Genomic DNA, 22198 nt, shown 5'->3' on the forward strand with positions numbered 1-22198 from the left:
TTTTCACAGACATCCAAACCTGGCATCTCTCACAACTCCTGTGAGTGCTGCGGGGAATTGCTGCAGATCCAGAGCCAGGGGCTGCTGCTGCTGCTGAGCACCTCTGAAGCTCCTGTTGATTCCCTTGTCAGGGATTCCAACCCCTGGAGAAGCTGTCAGGACCAGCTTCTCTTATTTTAAGGCAGTGATAAATCCTGCTCTGGAGGGTGCTGGCTGAAGTGCTCTGTCTCTGTGCTGGGTTAATGCGAGCCACATGCTGCTGCATTCCTGAGCGGGCAAACACCCTCCAACACACTTCCAACCAAGAGCTGTGGAAAATTTATACTGCCAGGAGAAAGAGCAGGAGGCGTCCTGGGTGTTGGCAGTAATCAAGGGCGCTGTGACAGCTGGAAATGTAACACCTAAGCACCCCGTGTCACCCTATTAGCAGCTCCCAGTGGCCAGTTTCTCTCAGTCTCACCCAAAATTCCTCTTTGTGCCCCAAACTGACAGTCCACGTGAGCACAGCAGCAAGGACCCAGACCCTGGAACTTCCCCACCCTGGTTCTCTGGCCATGAGCCATTTCCAGGGCTCAGAGGGAGCCTCTGAAAGCAAGAGAGGCCCTGGACTCGGGATGGTGCCTTCATAGCTCCTGGGATTAGGGCAAGTAGGGGGCAGAGGGGACCAAACACACATGGAAAAGCTGCTGAACCAAAGCTGCCAATCTCCGGGTGATTTGGCTGAGCTCTAGAGCAGCTCTGACGATCGAGACCCAGGAAATGCAAAGCTCTGCGGGAGAAGGGGAGCTAAGTACCGTGCTTGGTTGTTGCTAAGAATACAATTATCCATACTAACGATTGCCTGCCTGATAGGATTACCAATAAAGACAAACGCAGTGAGGATCATGGCTTCACTTCCTTCCTCCCACCCGGGGATTTAATCCCGTCTTTGTTTGAATTTTGTCTTTGATCAGTCAATAAAAAACCTCTGCTCCGGGTGGTATCTCCGGAGCCTTTTCCCTAGGAGAAACTTTCCGGGGTGAATTCCATGTCTGCTCCCCTCGTGTGCATCCTGCTCCGTGCTGGTTTCACCCTGGCAGGAATAGTTTAGGCCTTCTAATTTCAGCCTGCTTTGTAAAAGGTTGGCTAATCCTCCCAGCAGTCTCGAGAGGCAGGAAATCCTCAGTGGCAGATCCTGGAGGAACCTGACAACTCCTCGGCCACTCTGCTTGCCAGTTTGTGATGGCTTTTGGACACATCCTGGTTTTTGAGTCTCCTGTTTTTCAGACCTCACAGAAGAAAAATGCTCGAGGGGAGGCTCTGGCAGCACAGCTGCTCTCGGCACCAACTTTACCTGGTGGATATCAGAGCAGTTTATGGCACCGATATCCCCTACAGCTCCTGGGGAAGGTGGAGTGATGCTCTGGAGCTTGGCATGGATGTGCTGCCAGATGCTGCTCACCCAGGGGAGTCAGGACAGCCTTCCTGGCCCTGCCAGCCCCTCCGCTACCCAGCCAAGGGCTAACAAGGTGCAAATGCTCATTAAACATTTCCCGGAGGCCAGGCGACACCCCAGCGTGTCCGAGCTCAGCGAGCCCTGGGCGCCAGCTCAGGGAGCATCCCGGGAGACTGAAACCTTCCCATTGTTGGAATGGGATCCGTTGACGAGTGACAGGACAAGAGGAAATGTCCTCAAGATGCGCCAGGGGAGGTTTAGATTGAGTATTAAGAACAATCTCTTCACTGACAGGAGTTATCATCTTAGAGTGTAAATGATTCTTGGATTGGACGATGCAAGGCACTGCCGAGCAGTTTGGGAATGATTTTGTGGATGTAAGGCAGTGTCTAATGAAAGATCCCCTTGTCCCAAGCCGGACTCTCGCATCAAGCAGAGCAGCCCAAGCCTTCCTCTCGCGGTCGCCCCTTCCCAAATCCCACCCTGGCTGCGGGTGGGTGCGGGTGGATGCGGGCGCGCATCCCGGGCGGGCGGGGAGCGGGGCCGGGCTGCGGCTGCCGGCTCGGAGGGGGCGGTGGGTGCCGGGCCGGGGGGCCGGGGCGGTGGGCAGGGCCGGCGGATGACGCCGGTAAAGCCGGCCGAGAGCCGGCCCAGCCCCGCCGCCGGCCGAGCGCTGCCCGCGCACCCCCGCGGCCGCGCACTCGGCTCGGGCGGGCTCCGGCGGCAGCGCAGCATGGACCTGCCCGTGGACTTGTACCTGGCCGTGCCGCTGCTCTTCACCGTCCTGGCCCTCGTCCTCGCCTCCGTCTTCCTCCGGCTGCGGGGAGGCGGCGGCGAGCGGGCGGCGGAGCGGCCGCGGGAGCCCGCGGCGGAGCCGGCTCGGGAGGGCGGCCCCGGCGGCGAAGCGGCGGCAGCGGCACCGGCCGAGGGGCCGGAGGACGAAGGGAGCCGGGTGCCGGTGGAGGAGGTCGGAGTGGGCGGCGAGGGAAGGAAGCGGTCACCGAGCAGCGGGTGGCGGCGGCGGAGCCGGGCCCCGCTGCCGAGCCCGGCCCCGCGGCGGCCGAGAGCATCCCCAGGCAGCCGCCCGAGGAGCCCCGGCAGCCGCCCGAGGAGCCCCGGCAGCCCCCGGAGGAGCCCCGGCAGCCGCCCGAGGAGCCCCGGCAGCCCCCGGAGGAGCCCCGGCAGCCGCCCGAGGAGCCCCGGCAGCCGCCCGAGGAGCCCCGGCAGCCCGGACACCGGGAGGATGCGGAGAGCAAGGTAAGGCCGGCTCCCCTGGGTCCCCACAGCCGAGGTCCCCCCGTGGTGTCCCTTCTCCATCCCTCTGTCCCTGCGCGTGGCGCGGAGGGAGCAGCGCTTCGGGTTTTTCTCTAAAATAAGAGAGGTCCCGGCAAAGCCCGTGTTTTGTCTTCGGGTGGGAACAAGCTCATTGTCCCAGGGGAGGCAGCGGTTTGGGGGTGTTTCTGGCTCCTTCCCTCCCCGGTCCGCCAAGGAATGCTCCTAGAAATAATCAAGAAAGTGAAGATTTAAGGGAAGAGAAGCGTGTGTCAGTGTGAGCCTCTCCTGTGTGCACATCTAACCCCCGGGAGTCTTTTCCTTTCTCCAAGAGCTTATCCAGGTGCTGGGGTATGTGCTTGTGTTTATTCTTCCCGTCCGCATCCCTTTTCTGTGGATTACAGAAACTGTGCCCGGATTCCTTGCGCTGTCCCTGCCTGCCCCGGGGAAGGGACCGCCCCACTCCTCAGCCCCAGCAGGATGCTGGCCCCAAGCTCTGACCCCTGGCTGAACTGGGGGGGCTGGGGGCGGCAGCGATGCCAATAAACGCCCGGTAAATCCTCCTCCTCCACCGGATCTTGTTTAAAAATACAAGAGCGACCCAGTGCCCACGGGAAGATCTTGTTCTGCTCTTGCCCAGCCTGGATGGGACTCGGTGACAGCCTGAGGCACCCGAACTCCCTGTCTCGGTGGCTTTCTCCCATGTGGCTCCTTGTCCAAAGGGCGGGAAGGGAGCGCTGGGGCGGCTCGGGAATGCGGGAGCGTCGCCGTGTGCCGGCAGCGTGTTTGGGCCGGGGCACAGGGCTGGGGCCCAGTCGCCTCCTGGCTATTATTAGCAGCATTTGTAATCCTCAGCAACTGTTTCCAGGCTGCCGGGCAGTGCACACTCAGCCCTCGCCTTGGAAAGCATCTCCAGTGACTCACCGGATAGCCTTGGGCAGGTCCCGGGGGCTCGCACACCCTGCTCTGTGCCGCGATGCTCTGCAACACCCACGGGGCACCTGCTCGGGGCTGGGCTGTGGCTCTGCCTCCCTGTGCTCCTCGCACCTCCCTTGGTGGTTTTTGAGCCCCAGAGCTCTCCCTGTCCCCTTCCCAGTGCCCCTTGCCCTTGGATACAGCACTTGAGCAACCCCGTGCCTTGTACAGCATCCTGGAAACCACATCTGTTTCTCCCTCGTGTGATTTATCAGTGCCTGTGAGTACCAGGATCTCTGGAGAGCTCCTGGGCCACCGTTGGCCAGCTGGGTCCTGGCTGGGCCGGCTCAGCACCAAAGTTGGCCACTTGGCTGGAGCTGCTCTCTGGTGAGGTGCGTTGGGGCAGATGGACAGATCCAGGGCTGCCAGAGCCCACAGGTTCCTCTGCTGCTAGCTCACATCTTGGGAATGTTTTCCTCCCCTCTGGCAGCTCTTCAGCCCTGATTTCTTTGATCAGGCACTGCTGCAATGCTTGTTGCCTTCAGAGAAGGGTTCAGCTCCTTTGTCCCCACTCAGCACGGGTGCAGTACCAGGGTTTTGTGTGCCTGGAATGAGTTCTTACTCAAGAAATGGGGGGTTCTGTGTCCTCCAGGAGCCTGGCTGGGCTCTGTGGGACTGGGGCTCCTCACTGCCCTCAGCCCCTCTTACAGCAAAGGAGCAGCACAGGGTCCTGCCCAGCTTTTCCTCCTGGGAATTGTTCCCTCACTGTGTAAGCAGGGCAGGACAAGGATGCTGCTCACCCTGGGCCTGAGCAGCATCCCTTTGGGAGGGTCAGGGAGCAGGCCTGCGTGGTGTGGGTGGTGTGGGGAGCAGTGGGAGGGGGAGCAGTCCTGACTGTGTGTTTGGGAGCCGTGGCCAGCACATGATCCCACAGCTGCCAGCGCTGCCGGCCCCGGGGCCGGGTGGCACAGCTGGCCAAGGGACCACGAGGGACTACATGCCCTTCCAGCAGGCACCACACACGTGTGGCAGTGCCCAGCCTGCTGATCCAAGAGTGGGAGAGACCATCCACAGCTCTGCAGGATCTCCCTGATTCCCTGGTTTTGCTCCCTATGAACATCCTCAAAGTTGCTTCATCCTTCCCCTCCTCCAGCACCACCCAGACCCAAGCCCTGAAGATGTTACAGGCAGCGATGGGACAGGCTCTGAGCAGAGCAGGGAGTGCTTGGCAGGAGGCTGCTGATGGAATCGTTCCCTTTGCAGCCTGTCTTGGCTCGGTGAGGGCTGCAGTCCCCTGATGTGACTCAGCAGAGGCTCCCAGACCCTGTCCGGCTGCTGGCTCCTGCAGGCTCAGGGCTCCTCAGTACATCAGCAGGCACTCAGAGAGCTTTCTCTCCTTATTTATTTTCTCTCCTTATTTATTTTCTTTCCTTATTTTCTTTCCCCCGTTTGCTTAGCACGCACTGTGCCAGGCTGGCTCGCATTGCCTGCAGCCATTAACCACTCGACCAAAATGCTGATGGATGAACCCGCCCAGGGAGAGCAGCCTCGGTGTGTTAATGACGGGCTGGAGCCGTGCATCCCTCTGCCTCCTCCCTCCCTGCTCCCTGCCTGTGCAAACTGGGATCTGCTGGGGCAGCTGCGTGTCTCAGCCTCCCTCCTGTTTCCATCTCCTGCAAGGCTGGTAAAATCGCACACTGAAGGCTCCCTGCCCCTGTCTGCAGTGACCAGTTCATTGCAGCATCATGCTCAGGGCTATAAAATGACCCAGTGGCAGAGCAGGGAAAGGAGCCCAGGAGTCCTTGTTTCCCTTAACTGCTGGTAGTGCTTCCCCTTGTCTCTGTTGGCTCCCATCACTGAAAAAAAAACAAAACTTAATTAGTCTGTCATTGTCTGTTCTCATCCCCATCCCCAGCTCGTTAATGGATGAGGCAGTGCTGTCAAAGCAATCCCATAATGAAAAGCTGCTGGGTGGGAACTGGGTGGGAACAGCAGCGAATCTGGGGCTGTGGAGCGTGGTTCTTGTGAGAAACGGTCAGAAACTTCAACTCCCTAATGAGCCATTCTGTCCTGAAGTGACAGGTGGCAGGGACCGGGCAGGGTTTTCAGTGTTGGACCAGAGCCACCTCCGGGATGCCATCCTGGCCAAAATGTTCTGGAGATGGGGAGGGTGAGTGGGCAGTGCCAGTGCCAGTTTGCCAAGGGTTAATTGCAGCTGAGAGCTTCAAACAGAGCAGGGGTGAGTGGGTGACAGGGGGAGAGGGGACACACAAACCCTGCCTGGGCAGGGCAGCCTGGACAGCAGGGGCACAAAGGCTTCATCTGTCCCTTCTGCCAAGCTCCTGGTGCATTTTCCCGGTGCCTCCCACCCCAGGCTGTGCCTCCCTGGGGGCTCCTGGCACCTCTGGACACACCAGGCAGCCCAAACCACCCAGCTCCCCCCAGGAGCCCTGTTCACATTTACAAAGTCATCATTTCCCCCTCTGATGCCTCCTGCCTGCCCTCCCCGTGCCGCAGGGGAGAGGGTGTCTAATTAAGTCTGGCTGTAATTGGCAGCTGTTCAGGCCGTGTCTGCACTGCCAGAGGGCTGGGACAGGAGCTCCAGTGTCCCACAGGGCACTGGGGGGGATGTGGTGATGTGCTCCTCCCGTCACAGCCCTGGCAGCAGCACAGCCAGGGAATGCAGGGCTCCCCACCCAGATCCCCGAGTGCTCAGCTGTGCCCAGCTCTCACCAGAGCAGCCTGTGCCAGGGACAAATTCATCATCTCCTGCAGAGAATGGAAACTGGGAAGTGACACAGGACGTGTGTGACCCCCAGGGACCTGTGCACGTGTCCTGCCCACCTTGAATCCCACCATGGGGCTCTGCTGGGACGTGGTGAGGGACAGGAGGCATTGGGGTCTGTGTTGTGTCCCCTACATGGGTCGAGGAGGTTGGGCTCCCACAGGTCCTTGTGGGCTGGGTGAAGCAGAGGCCACTGGATTCTCTGCCTCCTGAAGTGCCCACTTTTGTGAAGCTGCCAGGTGAGGGCCAGCTTTGCCTGCTGCCAAGGATGCCATGCAGCTCACCTGGGCAGCAAGGACATCCTGGTGTGGGGTGTTTGCTGTAGCAAACAGGGAAGGAGCTGGATGTGGTGGTGCCTGCAGGGATGGGAGATGCCCAGCTGGGCTCCTCACCCTGCTGTGGGACACACCAGAGCTCTCCTGGCACTGCCTGGTCCTCATCAAGGGCTGGGTGGTCCTGGAGCTTCAGAAATGCTCTGCCCACTCTGTGGCCTGTCCTTGCCTGTAGCAGTGACAGGGGAAGTGGCAGGAGCAGATGGTCCCACGCTTTGGGGGGCTCAGACCTGCAAAACTCCATCTCCACATGAGGGACATCCTCTCCAGGCACCCCAGAGCTGGCAGGACATCACCAGGGCTGGAAAACTGCTCTTGCTGTGCAGCTGCTCCTCTGGGCAGGGCGAGGACGGAGAGCCCCAGTGGTGGGTGAAGGGGAGCTGCTGACGCAGCAGCTGCTTTGCTCTGCTAAACTCTGCCCAACATTTTTATTAGTATTTTTTTTTTTAAGGTTTCTTCCTTCCCCTTTTCTCCTGGCTTTTCTCTTTCTGGCTAGCGCTCTCCTGTCTGCTTTTCTTCCCTCTTGCAATGTCTTGCATCAGGCTTGGAGCAGAAAGTGCAGCCATAAATGGCAACACACAGGACCCAGGAGTTTAATCCAAGATAATTTTCTCCTCTTGCTTTGCAGCCTGGGATCTTGCCTTTTCCTGAAGCTGGAGCAGGGCACTTATTTGTCCCCAGCCTGCCCATAAGGGCCAGGGCTGTCCCTGAAGAAAGGGTGAGGGACACACCACCCCCAAAGTGTCCTCTTGTCCTTTCTGAGAAAGAAGCCCAGGTTTGCAGCAGGGATGGAGGAAGTGGGGAGGAAATGGCCAGAAATGAGCTGAAAACCAGATGATGCTGCAGGGGGAAGCCTGGCTCCCATCTCCCATAGGCTGGGAGAGGGTTCAGTGCTGGCAGAGCCTTGAGGGGGCATTTTGGGGTCATGATGGTCATGATGCCAAGCTCCTCTGTCTGAGCCATCCTCCCCAGGGAGACCCAGGTTGTCCATGCTCAGTGCTGGTTGTGTCCAAGATGTCCCTGTCCTCGCCCTGCTTTGCTCCAAACCCCTCTGCCAGAGTCAGCTCCACGCACGACTGTCGTGGCCATGGAGCTGAAGGGCAGCAGCACGTTTGTGATGATCCAACAAATGCTTGGCTCTGCAGCCAGGAGCCGCCGAGGCAGATGGATCAGATGGATCGCTGCCTTGTTATTGGAGGTGGATGACTTGCTGCATTTTAACCCTGGCCTTTCCGGAGCCCATTGAGCTGTGCCCAGGTGTGATTCAGAGGTACCAGGGCACGGGCTGTGCTGTGCCTGGGCTGGCTCGGTGATGCCCGCGGGCAGGAGTGGGCACGGAGCTTTCCTGGAGCGTTCCAGAGCATTCCCGAGCGTCCCCGAGCATTCCCCGAGTGTTCCCGAGCATTTCTGTTGCTTTCCCGGAGCGTTCCTGGAGCATTCCCGGAGCGTTCCCAGAGCATTCCCGGAGCGTTCCCGGAGCATTCCCGGAGCGTTCCCAGAGCGTTCCCGGTGTTCCGAGCGTTCCCGGCGCATTCCCAGAATCACAGAATTTCTGGGTTGGAAGAGACCTTTAAGATCATCGAGTCCAACCCATCTTCTAACACCTCAACTAGATCATGGCACCAAGTGCCAGATCCAGTCTTTTTTTAAACACATCGAGGGATGGTGACTCCACCACCTCCCTGGGTAGATGATTCCAGTACTTGAATTCCTGGAGCTTTCCCGGAGCGCTCCCAGAGCATTCCCCGAGTGTTCCCGTTGCGTTCCCTGAGCATTCCCGCTGCAGCATTCCCCGAGGGTTCCCGTTTCTTGAGCATTCCCTGTTCCTGAGCATTCCCGTTGCGTTCCCGGAGCGTTCCCGCAGCATTCCCCGAGGGTTCCCGTTGTGTTCCTGGGGCGCTCCCAGCCCCGGGCCCGGCAGCTGCCGCCCAGCGCGTCCCTGGCTCGGCAATGAGATCTTTGTTTGCCGCAGCAGCTGCTGGGGCGGCCCGTGTCAAGTCTCCTCCAGATGCTCCCGGATAATGACGTGCACGGCTCCCTGCAGTGCTGCTTCTCGCCTTTTTTTGTTGTTTTTTTTTTTTTTTTTTTTTTTTTTTCCTACGGGGAAGTTTTCATGGCACCAGAGAGACGCTGATTTGTGGGCTCTTGGACAGAGCACTCCACTCCTTTCTTCTCCAGTTGTTCCTTCCTCACTCCCAGCAGCTCCAAACTCTCCCTGCATTCTCCCTGGGCTGTGCTTCCTACAGAAGAGCAGCATCTGGCTTCCTTGGTGTCCTCCAAGTCTCCCAGTGCTGTCCCAACATCTTCCCCCTCCCTGCTTTGCAGGATGCTTTGCAGGTGCTGGTTTTCACCTTGTCATTCACAAAGGAGCAGGTGTGCATGTGGAGCAGGTTAAGGTTCCTAAATGGGACCTGTTTTTCCTCTGAAGTGGTTCCCCCTTGGAGAAGCGTTCGGCATGGAAAGGCTTTGGTCCAGGGTTGTTCCTGGGGCAGAGTCACTTCATTTGTGGATTGACTGGAGTGAGAAGAGATTCTGGTAAAAGAGAAGGCTCCCTTTAGAGTTCTAGGACAGTTTGGGAAGTTGAGATTTAATTTTTAAGAATTGTTTGTGACTTACAATAGTGCTACATCAGGTCTTAGTTGGAGGAATAATGTTGGCCTGTGAATTCAGGTCTTTTGCCAGCAAAGTTACAGAGAACTTTTTGATAGTTACAAAAACTGTAATCAAAGCATCTTCATAGTGTTCTGCTATTCTACTGTGTTTTATGTAAAGATCAGGATTTACTCTGACTGGGTTTTCAGTATTTCAGTATTTCAGGACAGCAGCACGCACTGGCCTGGGCAGAGCTGAAATTCTGAAATTTGGGGCTGCTCCAGGCAGAGAGGGCTCTCCCCTCTCCCTGGCTCCCAGGGGCTGTGGGCACAGCCACGCTCCAGGTGGGGCTTTGTCCCTGCTGGCATTTCCAGCCAGCCCAGAGCTGCTGTCAGCCCCACGCTGGGATTTCACTGCAAGGCCAAGGGACACGGTGTCCCTGCTCCCTGCCCACACAAATCCTCCTCCACAGCCCTCCAGGCTCAGCAGGGAAACCTCCACATGAAGGTTTTGGGCAGGGAAAGCTGGCTGTGCATGGGGGTCCAGGCCCCCCAGCTGCTGTGGGGCTGAGAGCTGGGAAAGCCCAGCCCCAGGAGGGCAGGGTGGGATGGGGAGGTCTCCAGGGGGTGTTTGCCTGTGATGGAGAAGGCAGCTGGCAGAGCATTAACAAACCAAACATGTCCCCTCCCTTCTGCTGCATCAGCATCCCAGGCAGCTGCCTGAGCCCTGCCAGGACACACGGACAGCCCAGCCCAGACACACAGTGTGCCCCTCACTGGTGGCTCCTTGCCCTGGTCCCACCCCACGGGCTGGGGCTGCCACAGGGAGCAGCTCCACAGGGAGAGCTCCTGAGCTCCACAGGGAGCAGCTCCTGAGCTCCACAGGGAGCAGCTCCTGAGCTCCACAGGGAGCAGCTCCACAGGGAGCAGCTCCACAGGGAGAGCTCCTGAGCTCCACAGGGAGCAGCTCCTGAGCTCCACAGGGAGAGCTCCTGAGCTCCACATGGAGCAGCTCCTGAGCTCCACAGGGAGCAGCTCCTGAGCTCCACAGGGAGAGCTCCTGAGCTCCACAGGGAGCAGCTCCTGAGCTCCACAGGGAGCAGCTCCACAGGGGGAGCTCCTGAGCTCCACAGGAGCAGCTCCTGAGCTCCACATGGAGCAGCTCCTGAGCTCCACAGGAGAGATCTGAGCTCCACATGGAGCAGCTCCTGAGCTCCACAGGGAGCATCTCCTGAGCTCCACAGGGAGCAGCTCCACAGGGAGCAGCTCCACAGGGAGCATCTCCTGAGCTCCACAGGGAGCAGCTCCTGAGCTCCACAGGGAGCATCTCCTGAGCTCCACAGGGAGCAGCTCCACAGGGAGAGCTCCTGAGCTCCACAGGGAGCAGCTCCACAGGAGAGATCTGAGCTCCACATGGAGCAGCTCCTGAGCTCCAACCCTGGCTACAAGGCCGGGCACTGGAGGTCTCTGGGGTTCCCCACTCCAGCAGCCATTCCTGGCTTGGCACACAGCCCAGGCATGGGGCAAGGTGAGCTATTGGCCACCTTCAGCATTTGTCCACGTGTGCAGGAGCTGCCAGGGCTGGTTGGTTGAGCACAGGGAGGGCTCAGGGGTGTTTGTGCTCAAAGCTTTTGTCCTTTTCCAGATACCACCACTGGGTGCCTCGCCTGGATCCGGCCTCGGGCACACAGGACAAGCAGAGGACACAAGGGGCCACGAAGCACTTTCCAGCCATGCAGAGGTGTGTGGGAGGCAGGGCCAGCCTGGGGAGGGTGGCACAGCCCACAGTGTGCCAGTGTCCCTGCACGGGTGGGACATTGTCCAGGGTGGCCGTGGCCTGGGGAGGGGGGCAAAGCTTCCCTGCTGTTCTCCCCTGGTGAGGCTGGGTGGCCTCTTGGCTCAGCCCATTTAAAACAGAAAGAAATGGTGTTCCAGGTGCAGGTTTGCCATGCCCCAGGGATGGGGTCAGGTGGGTCCCTCTGAGGCAGCAGGAGAGGGAGCAGCCCCAGGAGGGCAGAGGGACAGAGGGACAGAGGGACAGGGATGTGGAGGAAGGGGGAAGGGAGGTGCTGGCATCTTCCTCCAAGCCATCCAAGCAGAAAAGTGCTGTGCTGTAGGGAGCTCCTGGCTGGCACGAGCAGGGCTGCCCAGCCAGCCCTGGCACGCTGCTGCCGCCTGCCAGCCTGGCATCCCTGCCTGCTCCCTCTCTGCTCCTGTCAAGTGTCTCTTCCTCTGTGTTGGAGCAGATCTATTTTCCTTCCTTGGAGGTTTGCCACCCAAGTTTCCTGCTCGCTCTCATTGTTAAAAGCTCAGTTCCTCATGCCCAGGCGAGGAAGAGGCTGAAATCTCCCTCCTTGTGGCTGCTCCTGGAGGGCTGGGTCTCCCAGGGGAGATGGATGTGATGGGGAGCTGCTGCCCTGGGCTTGTGCCCTCCCTTTGGGTGCCTCCCCAGCCATCCTGGGTGTCCAGCGGGAAGTGCCCATGTTTGGAAGCGTGGCCCAAAATAGCCGTGGCTGCAGCGCGTGGGGGTCCTGGTGGCATCTCCTTCTGGGGAGCAGGGTGGCCAGGGGAGGCCAAGTGGCTGTGAATAATGCACATTCCTGCCCCATGACAAACTCACCCAGCCCTGGGCCGGGGCTGTGCTCCTCCCAGCTCTGCCCTGCACAGCCAGCACTCAGCTCTGCCTTGGCTCAGTGTCCTTCCCCCTGGGTCTCCTTCCCCCCAGCTTTTCCCTTGATAATGAGGGGCTTGGCAGCCTCCCCCATGCTGCTCCCTCTCTCAGCAGCTCTGTCCTTTTGCCAGGAGGCTGCAGGAGACACCCCTGGGTGCTGGTGACCCCTGGGCTCGGCTCACAGGGGTTTGCAGCTGGAGCACAGGGCTGTGCACGAGGAACTCTCTCATGCAGGGGCTCTGCCACGTGTCCTTGTCTTATCTCCAGAGCTGGGGTGCTCCCCTGTCTCCCTGCTTGGAGTTTCTGCACAGGACAAGGATTCTGGGCTTGATGAAATTTGTTGTATCTTGTAGAAGGGAGCCCCAAAACTTCCAAAATTGCTTTGCCTTAAAAAAAAAAAACCCAAAATGTGATATTGCTGCTCCCACCTCTGCTTAGCTCCTGGAGGGGTCCCAGCACAGCCCCCCAGTGCTGCCTTTGACTCCCATGACTGCTGAATGTCCCTGTGCTTTAGAGCAGCTCCTTGGCCCATGGCTGCCAGGTGGCTCTGGCTGGGGATCCACCTTTTCCTCCTGCCAGGACAGCCTGTCCAAGCCTGGCCTGGGGCACACAGAAGTCCCTGTGGCTCTTGGCTCAGTCCCCTGCCTGGCCCTGGGCAGGAGGGGTGGCAGGGGTGCAGCTGGGAGGAAAGTGCTCAGGCACAAAGTTCTTCTTAAAAACCTCAATATCTCTTTGATTATAAACCTTAGTATCTATTTGATTATAAACCTCAATATCTCTTTGATTATAAACCTCAGTATCTCTTTGATTATAAACCTTAATATCTCTTTGATTATAAACCTTAGTTAGTATCCATTTGATTATAAACCTTAATATCTCTTTGATTATAAACCTCAGTATCTCTTTGATTATAAACCTTAATATCTCTCTGATTTCTTGCATTTCACAGCCTTTGGGTGGGCCAGATCACTGGGACTGACAAGTGAGAGGGAAGCAGACTAATGAACCTCACTCATTAGCGAGCATCCCTTTGTCCTGTGCCTTGGAGGAGGCAGGGAAGGGGTGCCCAGCCCTGTCACTGGGGCTCCTGCTCTGCACCCCAGCCCTGCCCCAGCCAAAGGTGGGTTATTCAGCACAGCACCTTCTCCTCATGGCTGTTCTGTTTCTCACTCCTCCAGGAGGAAGAGGTGGACTCAGAAAACGAGAAGCTGGTGGTGAGAGAGCCGGAGGATGAGGATGGTGAGTGCCAAGCAAGCCACAACTCTGCAGGGAGATCATGGACAGCTCTGGAGCCCTGAGTGCTTGGGGATGCTCTCCTTCCTCCAGGAAACTCCCACCCCTTGCCCAGATGCCCTTGGGCTGTTTGCCATGGGGCAGCTTTGTGATGCAGCTGCTCCCAAAGCTCCTTGCTCATCCAGGACAATCTCCAGGGGCTTTAGTCAGGGCCACGTTTAACTGATTAGCCAATTAGTTGATTGGAAAATGATTAATTGACTAATTGGGGTGACAACTGCTGCAGTCCTAAGCAAATGGAACAGATGGTGCCTGAATGTGTGTCTGAAGGGGTCTCTGCTCTGCTGAGCAGCCCTGGAGATGCTGGGATGTGCCCAGGAGTCCTGGCTTGGGGTGGCTGGGGACAGCTGGGGCAGCAGGAGGCCTTGGGGGCTTCCCCCTTCCCTGCCCCACTTTCTGCCTGGCTCTTTGAAGGGGCTGTGTGGCAATCCCCAGCTCGGGAGGATTATGCCTAATGCCACAGAGAATCAAATTTTAATCCTGGTGCCATTCCTGCGAGGCAGGGGAAGCTCCTTTGGAGACAGGGCTCCCAAAATACACTCCTTCCACCCTGCTGGGCTTCCTCACAGCACTGGTGGCTGGGGATGTCACTGTGGGGGGCTGTGGGAGGTCTGGTTTGAGGATTGATGGGTATATCCTGCTCAGCATTGCTGCTCTGCCTCTGTGTCTGTTTCTGCAGGTCCAGCTCTGTTTCAGGGCTGCCCTGGCACCTTACAAATTGGGGGGGAAGGTGATGTCCCCTGGCTGTGAGTCCTCCCTAAGCACCTCCTGCAGGCAGCCCCTGGCTCCTCTCCTGAATTATTCCCATTGTTTCTGAACTATTTTCCAATGGGGCTGGGCAAATCCGTGGCCTGGGCTGAGGGATGGAGCTGGGAGCACCAGCAGTGCCCTGGGACCAGCCCTGCTCCTCCTCCACTGCCTCCTGTGGGTCCTGGCCCCACTCAGCCCACAGAGATTCCCCTGGGGCATGTGGAGAGCCCCCAGCCCTGTGACCAAAGCCACCAGAGCAGCCTTGCCCCCACTGTGGGCAGGGAGAACATGGGGATCACACCAGAGCCTGTTCAGGGGAGAGCTGCTCTCACCCTGCCAGCTCAGGGTCACAGCACTGGCAATGTGAGGGCAGAGAGATGAAGGACAAATGTTTTCTTTAATGTGAACTCATGGAGGCTCTCAGTAAGTAGGTCACCTCCTATTGCTGTAGTGTTTTCCCTGTCTACATGAAAACCCAGCCTCCCCTTTTCTGGTGTTTCCTGAAGTTTGTTTTCCATCTGCAGAGAAAGTTCCTGAGCTTAAAAAGCAGCCAGAGGTTTCCAAAGCCACACACTGCCTCCTTTTTATAATCTCACAGTGTGGGCAGGGAGATGGGGACCTTCCTTGCCTCCCTCCTCCCTTATTATTTGCTGGGGAAGTGGCAACCAAACTGCTCCTTTTGGGGCAGTCTAAATCCCAAATCTCACTTGATTTGGCAGAAAACCATGTGAGGGAAACAATCTTGATTGTCCTTGAAATCACTGGAGCTTTACAAAGGTAATGAGCAGCTCCTGCTCTGCACCAGCATAAGGAACAGGATGTTACACCCTTTTACTTTTTTTTTTTTTCTCCTAATATCTCCCAAAGCAGCAGCCAGCTGAATTTTCTTTCCATGCACTTTTATGGTCGCCCAAGGTGCTGATAAGCTGCAGCATTGCTGCTTGTTTCCAGCTAGCCAGGTTTTGTTTGTTTGCTTGCCCATGGGGAGGGTTTCCCTCCCTGGGAAGTGGAATATGGCCCAGCTGAATGTTTGGGGCTGCTTGTGTTCAGGCATTTGTGACCAAGCTGGATAAAGGGTTTGCATCCCCTGGGAGCCCCAATGGCATTTAGGGATTAGAGAAACACCCCAGTAATGGAGAAGTAATCCACCAGGACTGCCCAGGGAAGCTCCCCAAGACCAGGAGATGTAAAGAAGTAAGGAAATGTGGGCATTAGCAGGGGGAAGGTCTCTGGGAAATTCCTATTCCTATTGCTCCAGGCACTGTGTCCTGGTTTAGGGCAAATTTGGGAGAGAATATCTGAAGTGGTTCTTCCAGAAAGTAGATTCAAGTGGAGTTTTTATTGTTTTGCGGTGTTTTTTTTTTTACAATAACTCACCAAATTTTATTCGTAAATAACACTTTTGGCATGGAAATTGGTAAAAGTTATTTTTTATTATTATTGTATTTATAGTTATATTGTATTTTATTATATTGTATTTATAGTTATTTTATTATATTGTTTATTATATTCATTATATAAATATTATTTATTATTATTTATTATATTTATTATATATAGTTATTGTATTTATTATTATTGAAACAAGCCTTGCACTGCTTGTTTCTGAGATCTGTGGTTTCCCCACCTACAAAATCAGGCTCTGACTTTTTACATGGAGGTCCCCAAGGTCTGGCAGCAGCTGAATGTGGGCACGAGCTTGGGGTTGGAGCAATCCCAAAATCAAGGTACTGGAGGACACAAGGAGAGAAATCCTTAAGGGCAGTATTGATCAGAAAATAGAAGGAAGCTGGTGCTGAATCCTGTGTGTGAGGAAGGGAGGGGCAGTGAGGGGTTTTGCATTTGGGCAGGTGGAGGAGGACACACAATCATGGATATGGCCACAATTGCAGTGGAGAGTATGGGAAGGGGCTCCCTGTGTTCTGGGAGCAGAGGATGCATCCATGAGCTGTGCACAAGTTGGGGTTTCTCTCCTGCCCGGGGAGTTTCACCCCTTTAGGGTGCAGGAGCCCTTTAGGGGTCCTGCTGCTGTCATCCTGGATACTGATTTGTGGATAATGTGCAGTTTTTTCAGGACCATGCAGATAATGAAGGGACATCTTCCCTTTGTGCCCCCCTTGGAAGCATCCCCAGGGCTCCGGGGGTCGGGGGAAGCAGCAAATATTTCTGGGAATGTGCAAAGCCCAGTGCTGGATGGTTGGACTGAAGCAGCCCAGTCCTGCAGTCCTTGGGAGATAAAGGCTCTCAGATAAGCAGCCCACAGATAACACATATGCACAGCAGCAGCTCCTCCTGGAGTGACCTCCCCTCCTGTTGTTTTCTGCTCTCTGGAGGGAGATGAAGCACGGGAGAGGTTTTTAAGAGCAAATAGTGCTCGAACAAAATCCGATTGGAAAAGGATCGGCTTTGGCTCAGAGTCTGAGCTTTGGTGCTCTAATTAGCACAGGCTGAGGCTGGAGAGAGCACCCAGAGAAGGAACCTTGGCTTCCTCCTCAGGGCTGGTGACAGAGGGGCTGTGCTGGTGCTCCTGGGGCTGTTTGCAGCCCTGGCATTTGCCATGTGGCATCTTCTTTTCACAAGCTTTGGCAAGGGCTGCAGGTGAGCTGGGACAGCTCTGCCTGTGGCACCATCCATGAGCCCCAAGCTGGGGAAAGGGCCCCTGGATGAGGAGAGGGAGGGAGGAGGAGGAATGCAAGTCTGGAGAGGAGCAGCGGAAAATGCTGCGAGTTAATCAGGGCAGGATTAGCATGTCTTGATAAGCCAAGATGGGCCTGCAAGGCTTTGAATCCAGGGAGAACAATGGCATATGGTTCCTGGGCTGTAGGATTTCCTTGGATCTGCTTCCAGCAGGCTGCTCACTCACAGCAGTCCTCACTGTTTGCAGTGCTGGCTTTGCACAGGCTCCTGCCATCCTCTGGCCAGCAGCACCTTGGCTCTGCTCTGGGATCCACACTGCCTCCCTGGCAGTGCCCAGGCTCCTGCCATCCCCTGGCTCTGCTCTGGGATCCTGCTTGGCAATGCCCAGGCTCCTGCCATCCCCTGGCTCTGCTCTGGGATCCTCCCTGGCAGTGCCCAGCCTTCCTGCAGATTGGAGCTGACTCAGGGAAGGTGCTGGAGTGGCCAGAGCATTTGGGGTGCAGGAGCAGAGCAGAGAGCACCCAAAGGAACAACCCCTCTGCTGTGGGTTGTGGCTCTCAGGAGGTCTCTGGTTCACAGATTTCTTGCTCTTTTTTTGTCTCCCCTCTCCAGCTGCAGAGGAGACGTTTTCTTTTAAATACAGTCCTGGGAAGCTAAGGGGAAACCAGTACAAGTCAATGATGTCCAAAGAAGAACTAGAGGAAGAACAAAGGTAAGTTGAGCTTCCTTTTTCTTCTTGCCCAAGCCCAGCTGGCTGATGTGCCCTTGGAGCAGGCTGGGTGTGCTCAGGCTCTCTCCCCACACTGCCCTCAGTGTCTCACTGCTTTGGAGCTCCAGACCTCTCCCACATAGGAACATATGAGAACAAATAAAGCCACACTGATTTAGGAGATGGAGCCACTGTGACCCTAAATACCTTTGGAGCTCCTCTGGATGCTTAGACCAAATTTTCCTGGTGTATTTCCCTGATCCCATTAGTTCTGTGCTGACAGGTATCTCCTGAGGACCTGATCTTTGGTTCCTTCCCCTCCCTTGGGGCTGGGGATGGCATCCCAGCCAAGGGCATGGGCACAGCTCAGAAACACTGGGGCAAAGTGAAGCAGTGTGGGGTTCTAGAGCTCACTGAGATGGGGCTGACACTGCAAGTGTCCATCCCCAGGGCTGTCTCCTCAGCTGGATGTGGTGGGGATTTACCAAGAATTGGGCCTGGTGGAGATGAAGAATTGTCCATCTTGCACTTTTTGCTGAAGTATCCCCTGAGCCCTGCATGAAGAGAGGTCAGACCTGTCCTGTCACTTCAAACAAGCTTTCTGGCTCGAGATTGCCCAGCCTGTAGAAGGAATAACCCACAGCTGAGGGCTCTGTGGCAGGCTGCTCCCTCACAGGTGTCTGCAGCTCACACCCCTTACCGGAGGATGAGCTCCAAGGAACTGATTTCCCAGGGGTGGCTCAACAAGCCTGGGAGGTGGTGCTGTCCCCACTGCTGTCCCAAGGGCTGTGGGACCCAATTCTCCACCCAGAGGTCTGCAGAGGGTGATTTAGGGGCATTTTTCACCCCTTGCCTCTCAAATCATGGTCTAAATACCACCACAGCTGGCCTGGTGTGAAGAACCAAGCAGAAACTTGAGCACAGCAAGGAAGGCAGGGATGGGGGATCACAGCTCACCCCCAGCTCAGGCATCTCCTGCTGGCAAACCCTGCCTTGGGGCTCTTGGCAGCATCTTTGTGATGCTGGCTGAGGTTTATCTGTGTGAGGCAAGCAGGGCACTGTGATAGGCAGAGTAAATCCAGAGACCTGCCCTGCTCTGGGGTCAGCAACAGAAATGAGCTCTGGTTTCCTCTGGCACGGGGTTGATTCTGCATTGGCAAAAATGTTTGCTTTCTTCTCTTCCATGTGTCTGTTGTGCCTGAGGCCCCCACCCTGTAACTGCTGAGCAGGGCTGTGAGTGTCACTGTGTTTCTCACCTGGGGAGGGTGGTGGGGGGATGAGCCAGGTGAATGTCAGGGACACCCATGGGGCTAGATGGGATTTGCTTTTCAGGATTCTGCAAAAATCTACCTGCAGCTGGCAAATTCCAACCCTTTGCACCAGCAGCTCCATCCAAACCAGCTGAGCAATCACTGCTCAGCTTTGCAGGGCCAGGAGTCCTGCAGGGCCTTGCAGGTTCCTGTGTGGCATAAAAATGCCTTGTTGTCACCTGGGCACACTGAGGGGACATTGCCTAAGGACAGCAGCGGGATGGGAGTTTTGTCAGGACTCAGAACAGGCTCCAGGGGTGATGGAGCTGTCCTGGGCACATGGCACAGCTCAGGCACCTCAGGCTGCTCTTGTCTGTGTGGAGCAGTCCCAGGGCAGCACAGTGCACCTAGAACTGATGGGTTTCATGTCCCTTGGAGGCTCTGAGCAGCTCTCCCCACTGAGGGCCACTGCCAGACTTGTTTTTCCTACTGCTCCTTTATTTTCTTCTCTTCCATATTTGTGTTGTTCATTTCTTTAAGGCAGCTTGGTGAATTTTTTTTTTTTTTGTCTTGCTTTGTTGCTGGCTTACTTTCCCCCCCCTCAAATCTTCACCGCGGCATCAGCAGCTTTTCATTGCAGGCCTCGCAGGTGGTGCAAGGGGGCAGGGCTGCTGCCAGGTAAGCTGGGAGAGCTGAGCACAGCAGCTCAGCCTTGTCCTGCATCCTTCTCCTTGCCCTTCCACCCCTCTCCCCCTGTCCACGAGCCCTGACAGTGCTGCTGACCTGCTGTGACCCGGGTTTGCCACCTTTATGTTGCAGGATTGAGCTGACCTCTGATCTCACATCTCTGTAGCAAGTACCTTAGGTCCTCGGCCACAAACATTCTTGCAAATCTTTTTGGTAAGGACACGCTGCTGCTTAGAGGTAGTGGTACCACTGGTAACACCTGCTCGTGTCTTGGGTGATTTTGCTTTGATTTTCCAGGGGAGGGGTTGTTTGGAGCTGCAGTTGGTTGCCTGTCCCACCTCCCTCCCCACCTCCTTCCCCTTCCCTCCTCATAACAGATTAATGAGTCCACCCCCTCTGCCTCCATCTCACTTTCCATGAGCACTCCAGGGCAAATGGGGGCTCTCACATTTGGATGCTCACCTCTTCCAGCTTGGATGCCTGAAGCTGGACATCCCACAGCCACTTTGTACTGATTTGGGAAACTGGGGCTGCTGCAGAGTCCTAGGGTGTGTTATCAAAGACAGCTTTAGTGTGCACTTTTAGCCCTGTCACTCCTCCAGCTTTCCTGTGAACCAACAGGTTCCCATGTGAAGCAGCAGAAAGAAGAAACATCCCAAAAATGCTTTTTTGGGAGGACCCAAAAGTGGGTTCTCAGAGGCTGCTTGCTGTGTAGTTCACAACTTTGAATTTTGGGACTCCTTGATTTTGGAGATGCCATTGAAAATATTCCTTGCCTGTTCCAGGAGGAGCTGTAGGACTTCAAACAGGAGAGTACAGGCATGCAATAGATTTGGTTATTGAAGCAAAAACTCACTTCTGTTCTAACCTGCATCCCTGCAGAAGCTGTGGTTGTCCTGCCTACAATTCACTTGAGTCTTGTGGCTTCCAACTGGTGCTAAATCTGGACTAAAAGGGGAAGGAATGTGACCTTCACTGAGTGATGCAACTTCCTGCTTTTGGTGACTTCAGCCTTAAATATTAGAGTGCTCACTGAGGGAGGAGGACAGTAAATCCTTTTGGCAAAGACTTCTGCTGGGGTGGTGGCTGTGCCTGATCACACCTGGTGGGTCACCAGTCCTTCTGGAACAGCAGCACGTAGCCTTTGCCCCCCTGGGGGAGAAAAACAGTCTGGGCAGGAAGGGGAAGAGTGCAGGGGAAGGATGCAGCCCTCGGTCCAGCCAGCACAGCTTATTCCCAAATCCTTGTCCTCTGCACCTGAGGCTTTTGGCCATCTGTTGCCAGCTGGAGCTCAGGAAATGTGAGTCCTGCTGGTGCAGCTGCCCCTGCTCAGGCAGGGCTGAGCTGTGTGGGTGTGACACACAGTCAGGCTGCCTGAGAGGTGCTGCTGTCCCTCTCCTGTGCAGGAGGGAGGAAGAGCTCCCCAGTGCCTGCAGGGCCTGGCTGTCATGGAGTGGTCTCTGCCAGATGTGCTTCAAACCTCCCTTAAGGCTGAAAGAGGTTAGTGGGGATTTTTTCTGTTAGAAATGAGTATGGTCAGGACTCTGCTGAGTGTTGGCAGCTGCAGCAAGGCTCCACTCCTTATAAAAGAGAAAACAATGGGAGAAATGGCCCCCTTGGGTCTCTGCTTTCAGTTCTCTCTTTCCATGAGGCAAAGCAGGTCCCAGCCAAGCCTTGGTTGGCCTCAGTGCTGTCAAGGGGTGGAGCTCTCTGTGCTCTCTCCTTGTCACTCTTGGCTAGGAGTGTTGGTGGGACAAAGGAGAGCAGATCCCATCTGACAGGCTCTAGAAAGGTCTCTCCTCTCTGTCCTCTGGGATTGAGGAAGAGGTGGGGGTGAAGAGCCAGAAGCTGCCCCATGGCAGACCCATTGAACAGGGTCTGATGAATGGCACCAATCTGCTCCTGGCACGGGCACTCCTGGATGGAGCAGGAGATCCCCCAGACCACTGCAGGGAACATGGGGATGGCTGCCCAGTTTCCCTGGCTAATGGGCTCAGTTCCCACATCCAGGGGACCCATCCAAGGAGCAAACTCTCCTCCTGACTCTCAATCCTCTCCTCTCACCTGCTGGCCAGCCACAGATGGGTTGAGGTGACACTGTTTGAATGCTGGGTTTAAGCCTCGGGCTCAACTGCAAATTGGAATTCATGCAAGGGGAATTGGATGGCTGTAAATATCAAGCTCAGCCCTTTTCTTAGTGGTGATTGAGCACTGGAAACCTGCCACCTCCCCAGCTGGGTTCAGAGTGCCTCTTGGTTATGGGGCACTGAAAAAAACTGGGCTTGGACCCTGGAATTTCAGCAAGGCAGGGTAGACCCTGGTTCTAGGGAATGTCAGAGAGGAGAGACCTTTCTGTGCTCTACAAGGCATCCTGAATGAAAGTGAGATGCAGCTGTGGCTTGAGGGCCAACTGTGCTGAAGTTTGAAATTTGAATGAGACAATGCTGGTGATGACAACCCTGGGGCACACAAGGGCAGGAAGCAGCTGCAGAGGTTTAATGGCTGTGTTGACAGACCTTGACCTATTCCAAACATCTCCACTAGTAGCCCTCCAGAAACAGGTGGGTGGACAGGGCTAGGGGAGGTTGCATTTTGGGAGAGCTGTCCATTGGCATCTGTCCCTGCCCACCCCCTGCATTGCCATCACATAACCCTGGCCTGCCTGCTCGCTCCCCTCTCTGTACAGCATGGGGACTGGGCTTTTCTCCTCCCTCTCTTTTGCTAACCTTCCCCCCACCCAGTGGCTTTGCTGTCTGTCCTGTCCTGTCCTGTCCTGTCCAGCATGGTGCTTCTTTTGGATGAGGGAAGCTGGTAAGTTTGGGCTTTTGGGGGGGCTGAGGGTTATTATTTGTTTGCTTCTCATCTTCTGCA

At 56.1% G+C, this 22198-nt stretch overlaps 1 protein-coding gene across 1 annotated transcript in view; it reads left to right on the forward strand.

Annotated features, from left to right (window-relative positions):
- The first annotated feature begins 2092 nt into the window (after positions 1-2092).
- Positions 2093-22198, forward strand: part of MXRA7 (matrix remodeling associated 7) — a 30766-nt gene continuing 10660 nt past the window's right edge. Inside the window, 5 exon segments of the mRNA XM_030962310.1 lie at positions 2093-2412; positions 2415-2692; positions 10976-11071; positions 13180-13240; positions 17294-17393. Coding sequence (XP_030818170.1) covers positions 2169-2412; positions 2415-2692; positions 10976-11071; positions 13180-13240; positions 17294-17393 — 779 coding nt within the window. The 5' untranslated portion in view covers positions 2093-2168.

The sequence above is a fragment of the Camarhynchus parvulus genome, chromosome 18, assembly GCF_901933205.1.
Source record: "Camarhynchus parvulus chromosome 18, STF_HiC, whole genome shotgun sequence".
Taxonomy (NCBI): domain Eukaryota; kingdom Metazoa; phylum Chordata; class Aves; order Passeriformes; family Thraupidae; genus Camarhynchus; species Camarhynchus parvulus.